Source organism: Scyliorhinus canicula, chromosome 3 (genome assembly GCF_902713615.1).
Source record: "Scyliorhinus canicula chromosome 3, sScyCan1.1, whole genome shotgun sequence".
Taxonomy (NCBI): Eukaryota; Metazoa; Chordata; class Chondrichthyes; order Carcharhiniformes; family Scyliorhinidae; genus Scyliorhinus; species Scyliorhinus canicula.
In genome coordinates this window covers 153756114-153778013 of record NC_052148.1, presented here as the reverse complement: position 1 = coordinate 153778013, position 21900 = coordinate 153756114, and the positions used below count along the sequence as shown (strand labels likewise).

Genomic DNA, 21900 nt, shown 5'->3' with positions numbered 1-21900 from the left:
CCAACGCCGGCATCTCCACATCATAATTATTTTCATCACTGGATAGGTGAACATGCATGCCAGACCGGTTCCTCAAAGATCGGGCCGCCATTTTGAAAGGGTGCCCCGATCTCCAAGTGAGCCTGTGGGTCCACCCCACCCATGGGCAATGTCATTCCCCACACATATGGGCATTACCCCACACCCTCCCATTGGGGACATCCCTCTATGTGGTCCCTGGCCCCCACATCCCCATACATGCTCCACCCCCCCTTACAGGATGCCCCCCCCCATCATCTCCCCAACCTCCCAGAGGCCCCTTCTTACCAGACCTGCACCCCTTAACCTTCATACCCCCTCTCCATGCTCCTTATCCCGTATCCACTCTCCTTTCATGGATATGACCCCCTCGAGTCTTGACCCTTGACTGTGCCACCTGGGCACCTTGGCAGTGCCAGGATGGCAGTGTGAAGGTGCCAACCTGGCAGTTCCAAGGTACCCACATTCCAGCAGGACAGCCATAGGGCCATCCTGCCCTGTCCTTAACCATCGGGCCTCCGATAGCTTGAGACATCCCCGGGCGCCTTTCCACCTGGTCCATGTTGGTGTGGGCAGTACTGACCGGTGTCCAGCTGGGGTCTCCCTGGGGAGACCATTAGATGATGTGAAGTCAGTATACCCTGAGTGAGTAGGCCTTAGGTTTAAGACTTACTGAAGCGAGTGCTGCTGGGTCATGCCCATTGCGGGTGGGTTCTGATCTTGTCGCATCGTGAGATCTGGGTAGATCTCGCAAGGCATACCGGCTGCTGGGAAACCCGCAGGAGGCTTCACCCAGCATCTAACGGCCCCACCGCACTTCCATCCGAGCTTCCATCCGACATGACGCGGCCAGTAGATCTCGCCCACCACCACCAGAGTCTCTAACACAGAACCACCACAGTCTCTAATACACCATCAGCACAGTCTCTAATATACCATCAATACAGTCTCTAATACATCATCAGCACAGTCTTTAATACATCATCAGCACAGTCTTTAATACAAATCAATACAGCCTCTAAAACACCATCACCACAGTCTCTAACATATCATCACCACAGTCTCTAATACACCATCAATACAGTCTCTAATACACCATCAATACAGTCTCTAATGCACCATCACCACAGTCTCTAACATATCATCACCACAGTCTCTGATACACCATCAGCACAGTCTCTAATGCACCATCACCACAGTCTCTAATGCACCATCACCATAGCCTCTAATGCACCATCACCACAGTCACTAATGCACCATCACCATAGCCTCTAATACACCATCACCACAGTCTCTAATACACCATCACCACAGTCTCTAATGCACCAACACCATAACCTCTAATGCACCATCACCACAGTCTCTAATATACCATCACCACAGTCTCTAATGCACCATCACCATAGCCTCTAATACACCATCACCACAGTCTCTAATACACCATCACCACAGTCTCTAATGCACCATCACCATAACCTCTAATGCACCATCACCACAGTCTCTAATATACCATCACCACAGTCTCTAATGCACCATCACCATAGCCTCTAATGCACCATCACCACAGTCTCTAATGCACCATCACCACAGTCTCTAATGCACCATCAGCACAGTCTCTAATACACCATTACCACAGTTTATAACGCACTATGATCACAGCCTTTAACGCACAATCACCAAAGTCTTAACCACACCGTTACCAAAGTCTCGAACACACCATCACCACGTTCTCTAACACCCCAGCACCATTATCTCAAACACACTATCGTCACAGTCTTGAACACACCATCAATACAGCCTCTAACAAAGCCTCACCACAGTTTCTAATACACCATCGCCAGAGTCTAATACGCCATCAACACAATATCTAGCACACCCTCACAGTTTCTATCACACTGTACCTCAGTTCCTAACACACCCTCCCTCAGTTCCTAACACACCCTCATCACAATCACCAACACACCAATACTACTATCTTTAACAAACCATCACTACAGTCTCCAACACACATCACAACAGACTCTAACACACCATCAAAACAGCCTCTAACTCACCACCACAGACTCTAACACACTCACTACAGTTTCTAACACACCATTACCACCATCTCTAACATACAGGGCGGAATTCTCCGCTCCCCACGTGGCGTGGGAGAATCATGGGAGGGCCTCCCGACATTTTTTACGCCCCCCTGGCGCCCCCAAGCGATTCTCACCCACCTCCCCCCCCCGGGCTCGGAAAAATCGGCGCTCGGCGTTTTTCAGGGCGAACGGTGATTCTCCGAGCCCAATGGGGCGAGCGGCTGGCCCTTCACGCCTGTTTCACCACGGCAGCAACCACGCCTGGTTGCTGCATTCATGAAATGGGCGCCAGATGCCCGTTTGGGGCATCTAGGGGCCCGATTTGGACGGGAGCACCGTGACTGTGCTCGGGAGGGGACAGGCCCGCGATCGGTGCCCACCGATCGTCGGGCCAGCGTCCAAAACGGACGCACTCTTTCCCCTCTGCCGCCTGGAAAGATCAAGCCGCCACGTCTTGTCGGGCGGCGGAGGAGAAAGACGGCACCGCGCATGCGCGGGTTCGTGCCGTCTGCGCGCTGATGTTGGAACCAGCAACCCACGCATGCGCGGATGACATCAGAAAAGCGCCGTTTCTGCGTCATTTCCGGCGCGACAAGGTCGCGGCTGGGAACGACGGGGGCCCGCTCCTAGCCCCCCCCCCCCCCGGGTGGGGGTGAATTAGATGTGGGGATCAGGCCCCGAGGCCGTCGTGAAGCTCAGCCAATTTCACGACGGCCATCCCGATTTTTATCGGGAGCGGAGAATACCGCCCACAATCCTACTATCTTGTCTGCTCAGCTGGGGAACACAATTATGGTGTGCAAATTTTCTCCCCCTCAGCCAGTCGAATGAAGTTCCGTCCTGTTAGTGCCACACTAACATTCTCCCCCATGATGCATTTCTCTAAATCAAGTCCCTGGCCTTCCTGATATAGAAGCTTGAATCACACCTGAAGATCTAGTTCAGGAATTAGCGTTTGCGCCAAGGAGATCATAGAATTTACAGTGCAGAAGGAGGCCATTCGGCCCATCGAGTCTGCACCAGCTCTTGGAAAGAGCACCATGTTTAAGCCCACACTTCTAACCTATTCCCGTAACCCAATAACCCCACCTAACCTTTTTGGACACTAAGGGCAATTTAGCATGGTCAATCCTTATGATTATGATTATGATTAGCAAACCTCCCTCTATCTTGTTATGGCACACTGAGTCATCAGTAGTACAGTAGTTATTGTTGATTAAAACCACCTACATTTACCTTGATTCTCTTATTGAAAGTTCCTTTATTATTTGATCAATCTTATATTCAAAAAGCAAAAGGCTTGAATTAATTTCAGGGCCTTTTAGAATCATTATTTGCAAAGGAAAACTACAGTGATTAATATTTAAAGCAAACAGTAGCAGATCTCAGTCTTACTCGCCCTCCAGTCCACACATAGATTGCCTAAGAATAGTTACATGCTGTACTTAATATTTAAAACAACACGTTACTGCTTCACAAAGGCACAGTATTAATTTTTTAACACAACAGAGGCTAAAACCAGCCTTCCATAATCACCAATAATGATTATTAAACAGAAACATTAACAATTAACGCTTACCCAAGGGCAACTGTGATTAGAACTTTAAACAACAAAATAAAAGTCTTCCTATGCAGTTGGTGGAGAGAGGCAGGTGTGTGGATGGAAGGAATGGGCTGGGAAGAGAGGAAACAACAGGGCTTTAAAACTTTTGTGTTAGCTGCTTTTCGATACTATAGGACATATCGTAAATGTGTAGATTTCTACTAAAAGCCTGTAGAACTTGTTTGAAGAAATCTATAGGAATTCTACCTGACACATTGGTTAATATTGTTCTGATTTACTAAGCACAAGAGCAAGGATAAGGGGTACCAGCAAAAGTTGGCATTAGGCTAATGCCTGCCATTCTTCATGCTCACCTCCCATTTGAACAATTTGATTAAACAACCAATAATCCAAGACAAGCCCAGAAAAGTACGTCAATTCTGAGTGTTCTCCCATGAACCTATGGGCCAGAAGGCATCCTGCGCACGCACCGCACCCACCCCCCACCCACCCCCCACTCGCATCTGGCAGCTAGTCTCGCTGTAGAGGGGACAGGAAAATTGGTCTCATTGAGTCCAACCAAAATTCATTCCTTTTCAGGACATTAAAACTGTGGGACCTCTCCATCAGGTTTGCATGTCTCCTGACATCCACCAAGCTTGCTGTCACCTAATCACTGCATCTTGATTTACCTCATTACTCTTTTCTCCTCCTGTCATGCTTTGCTGCACTATAGGTCTTGGCCCTTCAATTAGTCAATATTGGAAGCTTTTACTGTGTTAATTGATTTATTTGGTTTAAAGTTTAAAGTTAAAAGGGTGAACACAAACTAATGAATCATGATAGCCCGATGTCATATCTCATGTCATGTTCTGTGTTCCAGATATCTGGATGGAAATCAGTTTGTGATGGTGCCCAAGGAACTCACCACCTTCAAGCATTTATTACTTATGTAAGTACTTTCCTTATTGCGCTGCTAGGTGACTGATACTTGAAAACAGGGTCATAGCTGATCGGTATCCTAAATCTATCCACCCACCTTGGCTCTGTATCCCTTGATGCAATTGGCTCGCAAAATCAATCTTCCTGCTTCCTATCTTCTCTTCTGGCTCTGCCCCTTGTTCTAGATTCCCTACCAATAACTAAACATTTTCTTCTATTCCTTCCATCAATTCCCTTCGGAAATTTGTTCTCTGATTAATTTTAATGTTCAGTTTGTCAGACTTCATTCTACACAAGAGGCGTGTCACTGACAACTGATTGTTTAACTCAGAATCAAAGACTTACTTTTGTGGTGGTGTAATCCAATACCATTGTTGGAAAATGGATATCAGTGTTGACTACATGCTGCACATGTTCATTGCTAAGGACCTTAAAGACCATGGGCACAGTCTGTACCAGGCAGTGCTGAGTATCCTGAAGGGTAAATTATGTAAAGCACAAGTGTTGACCCTTGTGAGTGAGTGACTTGGTGGCTCTGGGTTCCTTGTGTGTTGCCCCATCATTTCTGTGGCCATCTGGGGTACGAGATGGTAAGTTGGTCCAGTTCCTAGAGCAGTTGCAACTCTGCTTCCAAAGCAGGATGGGGTGTTCCCAGTATAATGCCTCATTTTCCTGCTGAATCACTAGTTGGGAACCCTGAGGAGAAGTCCACTCAACCCTCTAGTGGCCACTTTCATTTGGGAGCCAGAACGGTATTCCTGATCTGTGTTGCTCAGTAATCATTGCGCCATCAGATGAGCTCCCAGAATAAATCTGTGGTGTACAGCATTCATAATGTAAATCTAGAGAAGTGCAAATTCAGGTGGTCAAGTGATTTTCAGCCAACATGCCTGGGGGTGCCAGAGCAAAACTGGTGATCAGCGCTGGGAAATTAAACACGATTCATGTAAGAGATTCATTTTAAAGCAGCGCTGAATAATAAGTAGATTGGAACATCGCAGATGTGATTCTGTGATTTGCTCACTGTGCAGTCAGATTTCTCAAAAAAAAAAGCAGCCATTCTGGGGCACCTGGAAATCTTTGTTTAAAGAGGGACCAGCTGTATTTTCATAAATAAACTTTGGGTTTGTGAGAGCTCACATTTTTATTTGTGTTCTTTGGAAGTTTGTTTATATATTGGAGGTTCTTTGCCTCCAAGCTGGCAGCAAGATCTATGTTTGCTGCAACCACAATTCTGGATCGGCAAATGGCTGTACAGCACAGCGTTATTTGCAGAAGGAAGAGTCACACAAAGACTGGAGCTTTACTCAAGTTATATGGTTACACTGTGGGAATATCTTCTAATTAGCACAAGTGACTGAAGAACCACGTGCGCAGTTTGCATGCCAAGCTGCAAGTTACAAACCCTGATTGACCACAAGCTGCCTTAGACATAGTGTAGGCCTCAGGCTTTCACATCCGGTAGTATCAGAAGGTACGATGCAGCAGGCGCTCACCATCCCTTTATAGGCCCTTGCTGTCCGTGTAAATCATATAGATGCCATTTTCTGCCAACTGTTCTGATTATACCCACTGTGTTTTCCAGTGATTTAAGTAACAACAGGATCAGTACTTTGTACAACCAGAGCTTCAGCAATATGACAGAGCTCCTGACTTTGTAAGTATAATCTCTATTTGGCACTAAACTAGGACTACTGTTCGTTGTAGGAAAAATGATTAAACTGGCTATATTAAACTCCATTGCAGATTTGCAAAATAGAGAAATATTTGACACTACCCTCAGCTTGCTTATGTTTACAAGCTGCCATATTTCATCTAACATTAATTTTTATTTTCATAGAATTCTTAGTTATAACCGGCTCAGATGTATTCCAGTTCGAACATTCGATGGCTTGAAGTCCCTACGTTTGTTGTAAGTACACGAGTAGATCAGATGGCTCCTTTTGCCATTACTTTAAATGCTGCAGCTAACCTTTACCAGCATCTATGTCAGCTTAAGTAATGTTTTAGAGTTTCCCAGCCCCTTCTACCAATCAATGCTATAACTTTAGTCGTCTTTTTATTGGACCTGCGCCATGCTAGTGTGACCAGCCTACCCACCCTTTCCTCAAACATCACGGGCGCGATTTTCCGCCCCCCCACGCCGGGTGGGAGAATAGCGGGAGGGCCTCCCGACATTTTTCACGCCCTCCCGCTATTCTCTCCCCCCCCCCCCACCACGCCCGACCCACGCCACGAATCGCTGCTCGCCGTTTTTTACGGCGAGCGGCGATTCTCCGAGGCCGATGGGCCGAGCGGCCGGCCCTTCACGCCTGTTTCACCACGGCAGCAAACACACCTGCTCGCTGCCGTCGTGAAACGGGCACCAGATGCCTGTTTGGGGCATCTAGAGGCCCTATTGGCATGGGAGCACCACGACTGTGCTCGGGAGGGGACAGCGTCCAAAACAGACGCACTCTTTCCCCTCCGCCGCCCGGCAAGATCAAGCCGCCACGTCTTGCCGGGCGGCTGAGGAGAAAGACGGCAATTGCGCATGCGCGGGTTGGCGTTGTCCAACCTGCGCATGCGCGGCTGAAGTCATCGGCCGCATCAGCTGCCGTGACACTTAACATGCAGCCTTGACGACCGTCATCAAGGCCGCGCTCCTAGCCCCGCCCGGGGGGGAGAATCGGCCCCGGAAATGGCCGTGAGGCTGCCGTGGGTCACGGCCTGTCCCACGGCAGCCTTTACGATTCTCCGTATTTGCGGAGATTCGCACCCCACATGCCATGACAGATTGCTGAGAAGACCGGAGTCAGAAATGTCCTTGGAGTTATTCCAACTCTGCTGCCGTAACTTTGTTCATGTGCGCAAACATTTTTACAATTCAAGCATTTATGGCAGCAGAGTGGGGACAACGCTTGGCTGCACGGTGGCACAGTGGTTAGCACTGCTGCCTCACAGCTCCAGGGTCCCGGGTTCAATTCCGGCCTCGGGTCACTGTTTGTGTGGAGTCTGCACGTTCTCCCCTTGTATGCATGGGTTTCCTCCGGGTGCTTTGGTTTCCTCCCACTGACAAAGAAGTGCAGGTTAGGTGGATTGGTCATGATAAATTGTCCCTTAGTGTCCAAAAGGTTAGGTCGAAGTCTGGGCTTGGGTAGGGTGTGCTTTACAAGGGTAAACTCGATTGGCTGAATGGCCTCCTTCTGCACTGTAAATTCTATGATTGTATGAACTCTGAGGGAATTGCTGAACCTGATATCTGTGAATCTGCAATTCGGCTACAGGAGATAAATGCAACGGCTACAGGAGATAAATGCATTAGGAGCCATTGGCACTAACACAGCACAAAATCAATATAAGGGCAGTATTCTCTATCTCTGTCTGAATTTCAAATGGACTTGTGCGTAAAATTCCACTGTAGGCCACCTACCTGAGGAGGTCATGGCCAATCCCAAATTATGAGGACAGGGGGTGATTTGCATACATAGAAACAAACAGATTGTGTTGCAGCAAATAATATTTCACCTGATCCTGAGGATTTCCAACCCGGCGAGTTAGGTTGTCCCCAATAAATAAGTGGACAGAGATTCAGGAGGTACTGGAAAAGCCTGAGCAAAGTAGATGTAGTTCCAGTGCTTGATAAGTATGGTGGATTTGAAATAAAATCAGAAAATACTCAGCCAATTTAGCAGTATCTGTGGAGAGAGAAAAACAGAGTTAATTGTTTTGACACATCAATATTGTTTCTCACTCTGCAAATGCTGTCAGACCTGTTGAGTCTTTCCAGCATTTCCTGTTTCTATTTCAGATTTCCTGTGTCTGCAGTATTTTGCAGTGAGGCCAACAGATTTGAAAATTGAATTCGGTGACAGTGGATTTAGTAATCTCAAATTATAGGAATACCGATTGCTCACAGCTGACATCTGACAAAAATTCTGTTTGCTTTTTATTTGCACTCATGCAGGTGTGGTGACAAATCAGGGCTGCAAATATTTGCTCACACTGTCAGAACTTCATGCAGAAATGCAGATTTTATTTTTCTCCAGTTGTGGTTGAGTTGCCAAGAAGAAATGCTAATTGATGTTAAGACACTTTTACAGAGGCATGTTTGCTAATTTGTAGCATGGGAAACCATTGCCCATATGCAGGCTTTCTGAGTTTATACTTCAAACCCAGTGGCCTTTTCCCAGTGGCATAATTACCAGCACAACAAAGTAGCACACAGGGACAATTTTAACCCGTGTTCATTGGAAACTGCTGAGATTGGATGCTATGCTAATTTTACAAATCATGCAATTTGATTTGGTGTGCAAGTCAATGCAGGGCCTATTGAGCTGGGTGGAAAGCTAGAGGATGGGATTTTTAGGCTATTCCTGCCACTGGGATCTTCTGGCCTCACCAAAGTTAAGTGGACATTTGCATGGCACGCCACTTCCACCATGGAGGAACATGCCGCAGCCCAGGCAGAAAATACCGGCCTGAATTCCAGCCATTGCCGAGGGTTTTCCACACTGCAAATTAGTTTAAAATTAACTGAACGATCCTGTGATTGATTTGAAAACGGCAGATTTAGAAGTGTAAGGGCGGCATGTGGCACAGTGGTTAGCACTGGGACTGAGGCACTGAGGACCCAGGTTCGAATCCCGGCCCTGGGTCACTGTCCGTGTGGAGTTTGCACATTCTCCCTATCTCTGCATGAGTTTCATCCGCACAACCCAAGGTTACGCGGATTGGCCATGCTAAGTTGCCCCTTAATTAGAAAAAAAATAATTGGGTACTCTAAATTTTAAAAAAAGAAGTGTAAATATGGGAGAAATTGTACAGGCACAAACTATATGAATGCCAATTGTTAAATGTTTGGCAGCACCCTAACCATGTAACTCAAACTTAAGATGGAAACACATCTCATTATTGTTTGAGAAGCTGAATAGAATCTGTGCAGGTCTCTGGTAGATTGCATTCATTGTGTATTATAAACTATTTTCCAGGTCTTTGCATGGAAATGAGATCTCCACTATTCCTGAAGGAGCATTTAATGACCTTTCATCGCTGTCACATTTGTAAGTCGATTCTTCAATAAGATCCAGTTATTTTTTTTTCCCGTTCTGAGCTTGAAGCAAATAGAATTTCCCTTCAGTTGATGAAACTCAAAGCAGGGAACAACCAGGGAAGATGAATGGTTCTGGCAGTTTTACAAGTTAATGTGCTATTTCCTTTTGCACTGAAAATTTAATATTAAGATCTATATTGCTGAACCAAATTATCCAGATAATATTTTGCATGGAATGAATTTGATTCCCTTGTCGATAACGAATTTAATTTGAATGGACCATACAGCTTTGCGGTGCAATGATTCAGGATCTGAAACCGTTTTTTGCTATTTCTTCATTCAGAATGATATAGAGGTGAAATTGGTCTTTGGTGGCCGCATCAAGCAGGTGACAATGAACCAGCAGCCTGTTTTACACCCAGCTTGAATTTCAACCCAACGACCTCAAACTTGAGGTTGTTTCCCCTGGCTGGGGAATTTAGAACACAGAGGCACAGTTCTCAGTACAATGGGCTGATCATTTAGGACTGAGATGAGGAATTGCTTCACTCGAAGGGTTATGGATCATTGGAATTCTCTACCATTGAGAATTGTGGATTGATAAACATTAAATATATCACTGAATATGTTTAAGGCTGAAGCAGACAGATCTTTGGGCGCTCCGGGTATCAGAATAAATGGGGAGTGGACAAGAAAGTGGATTTGCAGCAGAAGATCAACCATGATTGTATTGAACAGCAGAGCTGGCTCGAGGGGCCGTATGATCTAATCCTGCTCCTATTTCTTATGTTTTTATGTTCTCTAAAGAAAATTGGTTCTGTTTGAAACAGGATGCTCATTTGCTCTCTCCCCCAAAATCTGATCTGACCCCTTACATGTTATGAACTCACATAGAAAGAAGAGTTAAAGGGCGTTTAAATGTGTCACAAAATATGCATTTCAGGGTGTCTCTTAATATTGTGGTAGCTGCAGAAGAAATGCTCTCGAGTGAACATGCAGTCATAAAATTGGGCGATTGTTGTCAGATCGGTTGTTTGACATCTGAGACTGCCGTGCTTAATCTGTGCAGTATACTGATTGGGTCACACCCTGTTAAAGTATAGAACTCTGAGGATCTGCAGCTTTAAAAGGAGACAAATGTGGAGGGGCATTATGACGATAACTGAAGAGAGTAACTGTAATATAAAATGCCAATCTGGGGCATAGCTTCAGGAAAATAGCACTGCCATTGGACAAGGAATATCAGCACACATTATGAAAAGGTATGTTCACGATTGAGGCAAGGAACCACTTCGCCAGAGTATGGACAGTGAATGCCAGTTGTTCCAAGGAGGCGGTTGAGGCCAAAAGTCTGAAAATCTTTTAGTGGCATTTGAATATAGTGATACGGGGAGGAGCTGAGGAGACACTGGTTTCTATGGAAGGATGAGTTAAATGGGACATATCGCCCAATTTGTACTTATTTTTCTGATCTTTTAATGGACTGGATGTTGCAGTCAGCGGCGAGGCAATGGCATTTGCCACTGACCGTGAAAAAAGCTGACCACAAAGATATAGTAATCTCCATGGTGCAGACTCTCCTTTTCAAGTCAAAGGGATTTCCAGATGTTTAGCGACAATGATATTATTAAGTAGCGAATCACACTGCAGAGTTTTATTACAGAGAGCTAACCAGAAGTTAACAACCACTGAACAATGTGGAATTTGTCATAATGGAGAAATTTGACATTCAACAACTATAAAATGAGGCTGTTTAGCAGTAATTGTGAACTTACTACATCATTAAAAACCCAGTTGCGCCATATTCAACTAGGGTCAATCTTTTCTGAGGTTTTACTGAAAGACTTGGAGCATAAAAGGGCAGATTCTTGTAATGTCAATCATTTCTAATTGATTATCTCCCGTGGGGATATTAACAGTTCACCTCTGGAAAAGAACAAAACCATTGACAGCAACTTTTATATTTCTGCGTTTAACTTTGCAGGTTCAGTCTTCAGAAGTTGCTCTCAGTTTTTGACATCATTCACAATCACAAACTTTGGAACACTATTCCGTGCGTAGAAAAGCAATTAATCAATTTGTTTTGTCTATCAGAGCCCTTGGTGCAAATCCCCTGTACTGTGACTGTAACATGCAATGGCTATCAGACTGGGTAAAATCGGGCTATAAAGAGCCAGGCATAGCTCGCTGTGCTGGACCTGGTGATATGACCGATAAGCTACTGCTCACTACGCCTTCAAAGAAATTTGAATGCCAAGGTAATGTCCCAATTGAGTTTGACTATGGAGTTGAGTGTACATCAAAAAATGTATTTGTTTTGGAGTGGAGATTAAATCAGAATTTGCAAATGTGGATTATCTATCAGATTGGCCTTTGTATAATGATTGACTAATAACCGTTGGGTTGTGGTTGACTGGTTAGGTTTATAATGAGATTTGGTTTTAACTTGCTGATGAAACTTTTATGTAACTGTTAATTGGCAATTTGACTTTCTATAGTGCATGCAATTTAACATTTTTAAATTTTTCAATTGTGACCTTTGACATCCTATGCCCTGCCACTAGAGATTCCAGGGCCTTGCAGTTTTCTGGTGCCAGGTAAGAGAGCTGACCCACCCCGGTGAACACAGACCTTCTGCCTTTCCTTAAATGTGATCCCAAGAAACACCCTAATCTCTCAAACAGACTTGTTTCCTTAATAATCAATGTCCATTTGATATGAATATACGTTTATACATTGTCAGTCCAACTTCTGACCTTAAATATGAAGTGCATGAGTTTGAGCTGAAATTGAAAGATGAGTGTGAAATAAATGTTTGTCTTCCTTAAATGTTGAATTGTCTTTATTGTATTTTTAAAAATATTATTGTTGACAAAGATTATATTCCACATTTAGGACACGATTTGACCAAAATATTTCTCATTGTAATTTTGGGCGAGTTTGACGTGGTGTTTCTCTCTGGCTTTTTGGGTGAGATCTACACCGATACGCACCCATACTTAGGGTGCGATTCACTGGCTGCGTCCTACCGGAATCAGAATGTGACGTAGCCAGTAGATCCTGAGAGAGGCCTCTCCCGGAATTCCCAATGGTTGGTAAGCCTTGCGAGATCTAACAAGATCTTGCGAGAGGTCTCGATCTGGGTGGGACCCAGACTCGCATAGGCAAAAGAGCTTAAAAGCTCACTTGGCTATGATACTGCCAGATCGAATGGCCACCCAGCATCTATCAGCCTCGCCGAGCAGACCTCAGCTGAGTGCCGTTTAGCACTGGTCCCCGCAAACGGGGACCAAACAGAATGGCACTTGTGTGGCGATCAGAGGCCCCTGGATGGTCAGTCTCCAGCCTGATTCGGACGTGGTGAGGCTGGTAAATCGTGCCCTTGGTGTATTATTCTCTCCAAGCGAATATCTCACTGTGGTGTGTGACGATGTATCTTTGTCAATGCTGATATGTTAATATGCATCTTTGAAGTTTAAGCAAAAATGTTTTCTGCAAACTTAAATAAAAAGGATTTTATTAAAATACTATCAAATGAGGTTAATTGTTGTTTACTTAGTTTAGAATTGGAGCCCTGATCATCTTGTACCATTGCTGATCATTGAACTCTATGGAAGTCTGAAGTTCAGTCATTAATTGCAGTTATTTATTTCTGTCCAATATTAATTATTAGCCATTCAGGGATTTCAGATCATTTGGGATTATGAGTTTTGGCATAATGTTTGTGATATTGCAGTAATTGTTTTGCAAAGGCGCTGTAAAGAAGACAAATGAATGTAAAGTCCTCACATTTTGTTGTTAAGCTTTCAGGTATTGCTTGACTGACACAGGTATTTTACTTTTCAAGGTCCCATTGACATCAACATTCTAGCCAAGTGTAATCCTTGTCTTTCTAACCCATGTAAAAATGATGGCACCTGCAACAATGACCCAGTGGATTTCTATAGATGCACCTGTCCTTATGGATTCAAGGTATGTTCAGATCTTGCCTAGAATAATAACAATTCCAGGTCTGTTATATCATAAGTCACCACTGTGTTCCTTGTGAGATTTAACTTGCAAACATTTAATGCTGGATGTACAACAGATTCAGGCTCACAATTTGTTTACTCGTCATCTTGTGTGCTGCATAAATACTAACGGATAGGGCAGCACGGTGTCCTAGTGGTTAGCACAACCGCCTCACGGCGCTGAGGTCCCAGGTTCGATCCCGGCTCTGGGTCACTGTCCGTGTGGAGTTTGCACATTCTCCCCGTGTCTGCGTGGGTTTCGCCCCCACAACCCAAAAATGTGCAGAGTAGGTGGATTGGCCACGCTAAATTGCCCCTTAATTGGAAAAAATAATTGGGTAATCTAAATTTATAAAAAAATAAATAAATACTAACGGATGATGAATGACGAATATTTATGTTTCTGAATTGTTACCTATGTGGATGCATATCCTCGACCAAGCAGCGACTTCACAAACATTTGTCATTTTAGTGAGGGGAGAAAAGCATTTATTCCATCAAGTTCACTTTTCCTAACATACCACACACTGTTTGATCTGTTGCATCACTCCTCCAGCCTGCTTAATCTCTTGTAGGTTTCAAGAAGGAAAAACTCATTAAACATCTCCCTGAAGATAGTCGAGCAAAAGATCCACATGTTGGTTCAACATTATAGATGTTACATTATTCATTCCTGATTCGACAGATGATATTCCTTGAGTCACGAGGACTGCAAAAATGTAATTCCATCGAGGATTTATCCTTTGATAACCTTCAATCCTATTCTTTGCCAGATATTTATCCAGCTGTTTCTACTTTAAAATCAAGGAGCATCTACAACTCAATAGGGACAAATAATTCCTTGTGATCAAAAGTCTCATTGCAGGCTTGTTAATTTTATACTTGCCGTTCATCCTGGGAATATGTGATTTAAATTAGAGGTAACTACATAAATTCATGTTAACCATGGCTTACAAAATATTAAAGACACGGATCATGATTCTTTGTTCCTCCAGTGGGAATTAAATTTCATGTTTGGAAAATCACAAGCTGCAAACCCACATTTCCCTACCAGCACTCTTTGCTGAGAGAGGTTGATCACAGAATCAGCCACATGATTTTGCAGTAAAGCAAAGATGTTGGGCTGGATTCTCCGGTCGCCGACGCCGAAGTCGCGTTCGGCGATCGGCCGGAGAATCAGAGTCAGAGTTCCCGACCAAATTGAGGAAGGCGCCACTTTTGCGATGCTCTGCGCCCTCCAAAGCCGTGTACTCAGAGAGTACGCCACGTCACGTATCGATGGACGGCCTCAGGATCTGAATTCCTGACAGAATCGGGGGTGACACCGCTTTTGTGATGCTCCGCCCCCTCCAAAGCGTGCCACATATCCACATATCCAGGCCATTGCCTGAGACCTGCCCCCGGATGCTCCACCCCCGACCGGCCGAGTTCCCAAGGGTGTGGGTCTCTCATGGTCTTACCCATCGGAAACTCAACATGGCGGCTGCGGACTCAGTCCAGTGCTGCCACAGTTGGGGGAGGGCCAATCCATGGGGAGGGGGAACATTATTCAGGGCTGTGGGCACTGTGGTGGGGCGTTCCAGAGTGCGTCGAGCTGGCCGAAGAAGGGGACTATATCGTGGGCCAGGTTCACGGGCTTCGTCTGCCATGAAGCACGGTGAGGCCACTGCAGGCTGCCACCGTGCACATGCACGACCCGGCAATTCTCCAGGCCGTATCGGCAGCTAAAACCAGGTGGTCTACACTTACTTCCTGCTAGTCCCCAGCAAAACGGGGAATCAGTGGCCATTTAGCGCCAGTTTTCCTGCCCGTTTTCATGCCGGCGAGGGGACATAGGCTGGGATTTTCCCGGAACTGGCGGGGCGGACAGTACTGGCGCCAAAGAGCGGTGTGAAGCACTCCAGTGTTGGGATGCCCAGAAGTTGCGGAATCCTCTGCAACCTCTGGGGGCTAGGCCAGGGCTGGAGGGGTTGGTGCCGCGCCACCAGCGCCGAAGGGCCTCCACCGGCTGCCGCGCATTTGCGCTTGTGCAGGACCGCCAGCGTGTTCTGGCGCATGAGTAGAACCGCTGCCGTGTTTCCTGCGCATGCGCAGGGGGTTTCTTCTCAGCGCCAGCCATCGCGGAGCCTTACAGAGGCCGGAGCAGAGGGAAAGAGTGCCCCCACGGCATAGGCCGTTCTGCAGATTGGTTGCCCCGATCACGGGCCAGGCCACCGCGGGGCATCCCAGGGCCGGATCCCCCATGCCCCCCCAGAGGACCCCGCTAACCGCCCTCCAAGCCAGGTCCCGCTGGTATGGACAATGTCTAATCCACACCGGCAGGATTGGCCGAAAACGGGCAACCACTCGGCCCATTGGGGCTCGGGGAATTGCCGGGGGGGGGGGGGGGGGGGGTGGGGGGGGGGGGCGCTGCCGACGGCCCCGCCCGAAAACCGGCGCTGGAGAATTCGGCAGCCAGCATTGGAGCCGTGGGGCAGGATTCACGCCATCCCCTGGCGATTCTCCAGCCCGGCGGGGGGTCATGGGATCCCGCCCATGGACTCTAAATCAGAGAATCCAGCCCATTCTGACGCACTGCTGGGGCCCAAGCCGAGCAGAAAATACAACTAGACACCCGAAGGAATGAAAATCTAAACCAAAAATTGCTGCAGAGGGCCAATAAGATACAAATCTGGTTGGAAGCTTGGTACTTCCCATTATCCTGAGCAGGCATTGGGCTTTCTGGCTTTCAAGGGCAAGCAGCTTCCAGAGATAGGCCCAAAGTGGTGCTTGCATCCACTTGGCCCACACACTCAATCTTGCACCAATCGTGTAAATTCCGGCAGGAATTCTGCAGGTCTCCACTGGATGTGGTCCTGGCTGAAACCTAGAATTTCATCCCTGGAATTTAGTGCCCATGTATTTGCAATCTAATTTACTCACAAGGATATCATTTTCAGTCATATCCTGGGTGACAGGGGAACAAAATTGGCTGTCTGCCATTCGTGTTGTACAGCAGCTTGTTTTTGAAGAAAGCATCAGTGTGCATCATCAAGAAGATAGCTCTGAACATCAGTTAATTACTGTTCAACATTGTCACACAGATGGTACCATCCCCTTGTATCTCATTTGTTCTGCCAGGTCAAGTAAGCCTGCTAGATTGACCTGACAAATCGTGCGCAACTTACAGCTGTCTATCCTCCTGATCGAATATGAAATAATATATTGCTCGAGTGACAGTTGACAGTAATTTTAAAACAGAACAGTGACAGTTTGAGGTGATTTATGGTGATTGTCCCTTCAACACAGCAGAATAAGGGTCAGGTGGCTTAGGTGACCAATTGGGACTCAGAATGGCTGATCATCCCAAAGTTAGTCTTCTCTTAGACAAGAGACACGTAGGGGCCGAAGGTGCAGCTACGTGGCTGCTGAACAATTCTTCATATTAATAAATCGTTTTGTGTTTTTAATGAAGTCTGTGAAAGTGCATCATTAGACAGTTGATAGTAATGTTAAAACTGAAGAGCGATAGATTATGGTAATTTAAAAAATGGAAGAGTGACAGTTGATGGTAATTTTATTTTTTTTAAATAAATTCTGAGTACCCAATTCTTTTTTCCCAATTAAGGGGCAACTTAGCGTAGCCAATCCACCTAACCTGCACATCTTTGGGCTGTGGGGTGAGACCCATGTAGACATGGGGAGAATGTGCAAACTCCACTTGGACAGTGACCCGGGGCTGGGATCGAACCCGGGTCCTCGCCTCCATGAGTCAGCAGTGCTAACCACTGTGCCACCATGCTTCCCCAGTTGATGGTAATTTAAAAACGAAAGAGTGATTGTTGATGGTAATTTTTAAACAGAAGAGTGGCAATTGATGGTAATTTTATAACAGAAAAGTGGCAATTGATGGTAATTTTAAAATCGAAGTGTGACATTTAACGGTAATTTTAAAACGGAAGAGTGACTGTTGACGGTAATTTTAAAACCAAAGAGTGACTGAAACTTTGCAGCTAGCAAAAGTAACCCCCAAAGAGGGTGTAGGCTAAAAGAACAAAGAAAAACTGTACCTGCGAGCCTTTACCAGCTGCGGCTGAGTAACCAAACCCCCAAGACCCTTACAATACTTAAACTCCCCCAGGGGGCACTATACTCCCCATTCTGTTTCCCTGACCACAATCCTCCAACTACTGTAGCCCCTTCAATCCCAAACATACAACAGATACAAACTACAACCCCTCCCTAATCAACCGTTCCCATTAAAGTGCCTATGAATCCATTCAATCAAGCCCAACTCCATGCTCCTTAACAAAAGCCTCCACCTCCTTCGACGTGTTGTAAAAGTGAACTTTCGACTGAAAATTCACTCTCGGCCTCGCTGGATACACCACTCAAAACCTAACTCCACTCCTGAATAGCACTGACTTCGCCTTATTAAAAGCTGCATGCCACTTCGCCAACACTGCTCCGACATCTTGGAATATAATAATAATCTTTATTAGTGTCACAAGTAGGCTTACATTAACTGCAATGAAGTTACTGTGAAAATCCCTTAGCCGCCACACTCTGGCACCTGTTCGGGTACATTGAGGGAGAATTCAGAATGTCCAATTCACCTAACCAGCACGTCTTTTGGGACTTGTGGGAGGGAACCGGAGCAGCTGGAGGAAACCACGCAGACACGGGGAGGATGTGCAGACTCCGCACAGACAGTGACCCAAGCCGGGAATCGAACCCCGGTCCCTGGCACTGTAAAGCCACAGTGCGAACCACTGTGCTACCGTACATGCCGCCCAAACTCTGCCGCGTTATCAGCAACTTGCCAAACAAACAGTTTCAAATCCATACATGCAAGGGCAAGTCCACCTCATAGCAGACACCATTAGATGTCCTGTTACAGTAAATTAGGGCCACTACCAAGTCAAGGAGCTTGAGTTAGACCCTTTAGCCCTCACTCCTCCACCCACTCTCCATACCAATTCATGCCCTCTCCACCCAACCTCATGGCCCCATGCCAACTTGTGGTCTTTTCATGCCCATTCACACAGTATTGTTGCTCGTTCTGGGTGAGTGTGCTTAACACTCAATTTGGCTCTGTTTCGTTCCTTAGCTCTAGAGTCGCCAGGTATCGTTAAGATACTGCCACAAGTTTCAAGTTCAAGTTCAAAGCAATAAATCCATACACCAGTTAGTAAGTTCAAACAAGACACATTTATTATGTTACAGTAATCTACTAATCATGCATATAAAACTATAAAACTAGGCTAATCCTACCACTAATAGGCCAAATACTTATCTGGATAAGGGGACTGCCGGATCAGGGAACAACGGCCTCTAGCTTTGTCCTGGGTCTGCAGGCTTCCAGTAGTTATGGTCTAAAGGGGGTCAGGAGTGTCTACTCTCATAGCTTGCGTTGTATGACACTTACGTGTTGGTGGCTACTGTCCAGGCCTCTACTCCTCACGGTTCTTCTGCTGCAACGGTGTTCTGCAGGGAGGGCTGGCTGGTCAAGGAGAGGCTGGCAGAGAGAGAGAGAGCTGGGGTCGCGGTCTCTGTCTTATACCTCTCTCAGGGTCTGGGCGGACCCTCTATTCACTCGCAATCGATTGGGTCTCTTCCCAATCGATTGATTTGAATTCCCCAATAACGGGGCAGTTCCTCGATCCCTGGGCGGTTCTTGGGACTTATTGTTTTGGACTTCTTTCGGCGCCGAAAAGTCTGGCCTTCCATTTAATGTATCGATTTGTGTTAACTTGTTTCCATTGCACCTGGGGATCGCCCGGTATCGCCTCATTAGTATGCTAACTTGTTTTCATTCACAGTGCTGTCTGGTTTCTGCAGTAGCCAGAATACACAAGCGCTTTGCAAGCTGCTTGCTTTGGCAACATGTCCATTTTCCCTGCATTCCTTGCAATCTTCCATTTTGTGTTGGGCAGTGGTCACCCCAGGTGGCTACAGTATACACTATGTACCAAACAAATTAGCCATCTAGTAACAATGGTATCTGTAGAACTGCTCAGAAAAAAACACCCTCTCACAAACCATTTTGGGGGGGGAAAAAACTACTGTTTATACAATGCTGCAAAAGTGTCAGTCAGTGGGCCATAACAGAACTTCAAACACTTCACACTTACTAATCTTATAGAATATACTTTGGACATTGACAAAAGAGATCAAAAAATTATCATTTATTATAACAATTTAAAGATGTCAATCAAGCAAAGTGAATATGCTCTTCAGATGTCAAAACAGACCACCCACTTAAATAATCTTTTGATAAGTATGAAGTCTTATTGTTCAGTCTCAAGCAGTGTACAGGCCCACCGGTCTGTGGACATGCCCCGGTTTTTATGAAACAAACTCCCCATTCTAGGCGAATAGCTGAACTGCCTTGTGCATGCCTCAAGAGAGTTCAATGCTAAGTGAGTAAGCTTGGCCAAAAATCTGGAGTGGAGCCCAAAGGCTAGCTAAATGTGCCACTTTCTGGCCACTCCTGCAAAAAAAAAAGCAAGTGGCAAACATAATGCTTTGAATTCTTTTGAACTCAGCGAGGAGTTCCTGAAGGGGAATCTAACATTTGGGCAGCCAGGATCTCTAAAACGTTTGCTCAGATTTACGCCCTGGAGAGGATACTCCAGTTTCACTACACATCATAACATGACACAGGAGGCAGCATAGTAAACAGGACGACTTAACATAGATTGTGTCATGGTGATTAACTCTATCATCTTACGAGATGGAAGTGTAATTAGTTTTAATTTTATTTGCAATGAAACATTTTTTGAAGTCATCAGTGCAGCAGGTAAGGCAGCTACCCTGTATTCACTTAGAAATCTGGTGGCACAACTGAATTAGGTTGCTGTTCCCAGTCACACCCATTCCTCTAATGACTGTTTATGTTGAACTGTTGTTCCTGTGCTGTCATATCTAGTGATGGAATGACTGTTTAAGTTAGAACCTTGTCTCCATTCCTGTAGTAGCTATTGGACTGTTGCTCCACAGCTTTATAAGGTGGAATCTTACCATATTCTGTCAGAGTGTCAGGCTCAGACTGAAAACCGGCATGCAACTCTCCAGCTGCACAGACCATTTTTCTCTGCAGAAAAAATGAGTGGGCAGGGTTTATGCTGTCACTCTGGCAATGCAGGAACTGATAGAGCCGGCACCCGGTTCCACAGAGATTGGAGAAGCCATCTTTAAAAGGTGCCCCGATCAGTACTGAAACTGAATAACCCCCAGCCCACACCACAGAGGAATCGGGGGCACCCTCCCCCACCTCCCCACCACGGGGCAATCGCCATAGTCGTCGGTCATTGGGATCTCTTCCGCCCCCCCCCCCCCCACTCCGCACTTCCCCCACCACCACCATGGAAGTATCTTTGGTGTCCAGGCCCCTCCCCCCTGTCTGCTACCCTCCGTGCCTGCAAGTAGCCCCATAACTGTCCACACTGCCCCACCCCCACCCAGCAAACATAAATGCCCCTCCCCCAAGTGGCTCCCATGAGAACCCACCCCTGGCATTGCACCTGGAACAGGTTGGAAATGGCAGGTTGGAACAGTGCAGGGAAATCTGCAATATGACTAGAAGCATTTGAGAACAAAGAGGCAGACCCATAAAAAAAGCTGTCATTAAGAAAACACCTGCTCTCCTGAGTTACTGGATCCCTGCTGAGTTGTTAAGATAAACAATCTGATTCTCTTCTTTGACATTGCCTCACCCTGTCAATCAAGAATCTTTCAACAGGCAATGGAGTGTGAAATTGAATGTAAACAAATAAGTTCAAAGCTTTCAGCCTTCTAGTCATACACACAAACTTCTATACTTTAAAGAGAAATGAAACTGACTGTGTGAAAACCATTCAAAAGGTTTCCACCACTTTAAAGGGATAACATTTGCCTTCATCTCACAGACCTGCTATAGCCAGTGAGGTGGGCACAGAGACACGCAACTGGTTTGCCACCTGGCGCAAATCCTGATTTCGGACAATGCGGGATTAGACCATTGCGAATCCTGCTTCTAGTGGGCAGACACTGAAGATCCCAGCCAGTGTAATTAATTGCTCTGTATTCTGTTACTCCACAGGGACAAGACTGTGATGTTCCCATTCATGCCTGTGTTAATAGCCCATGCCAAAATAGTGGAACCTGCCACCTTAAAGAAGGAGAAAAGGATGGTTTCTGGTTTGTATATTTTGATTTATGGTTATTTTATCACAAATTCTGATGAGCATGTTATAAAAATTCAGCATTCTCTAATCACCATTGTACAACAGACTCTAACTTACCTCAACTGAG

At 45.8% G+C, this 21900-nt stretch overlaps 1 protein-coding gene across 17 annotated transcripts in view; it reads left to right on the top strand.

Moving 5' to 3' along the window:
- slit2 (slit homolog 2 (Drosophila)) overlaps positions 1-21900 on the top strand; it is a 537548-nt gene that overhangs the window by 438657 nt on the left and 76991 nt on the right. For 9 of the 17 annotated variants that reach the window (XM_038791516.1, XM_038791512.1, XM_038791513.1 and 6 more), the window contains 7 exons: positions 4526-4594; positions 6170-6241; positions 6425-6496; positions 9555-9626; positions 11711-11874; positions 13464-13588; positions 21689-21786. In XM_038791516.1, the coding sequence (XP_038647444.1) occupies positions 4526-4594; positions 6170-6241; positions 6425-6496; positions 9555-9626; positions 11711-11874; positions 13464-13588; positions 21689-21786 (672 nt within the window). Of the gene's footprint in view, positions 1-4525; positions 4595-6169; positions 6242-6424; positions 6497-9554; positions 9627-11710; positions 11875-12180; positions 12214-13463; positions 13589-21688; positions 21787-21900 lie in introns of all 17 variants that reach the window. The other 8 variants (XM_038791503.1, XM_038791499.1, XM_038791506.1 and 5 more) reach the window with 1 other exon arrangement.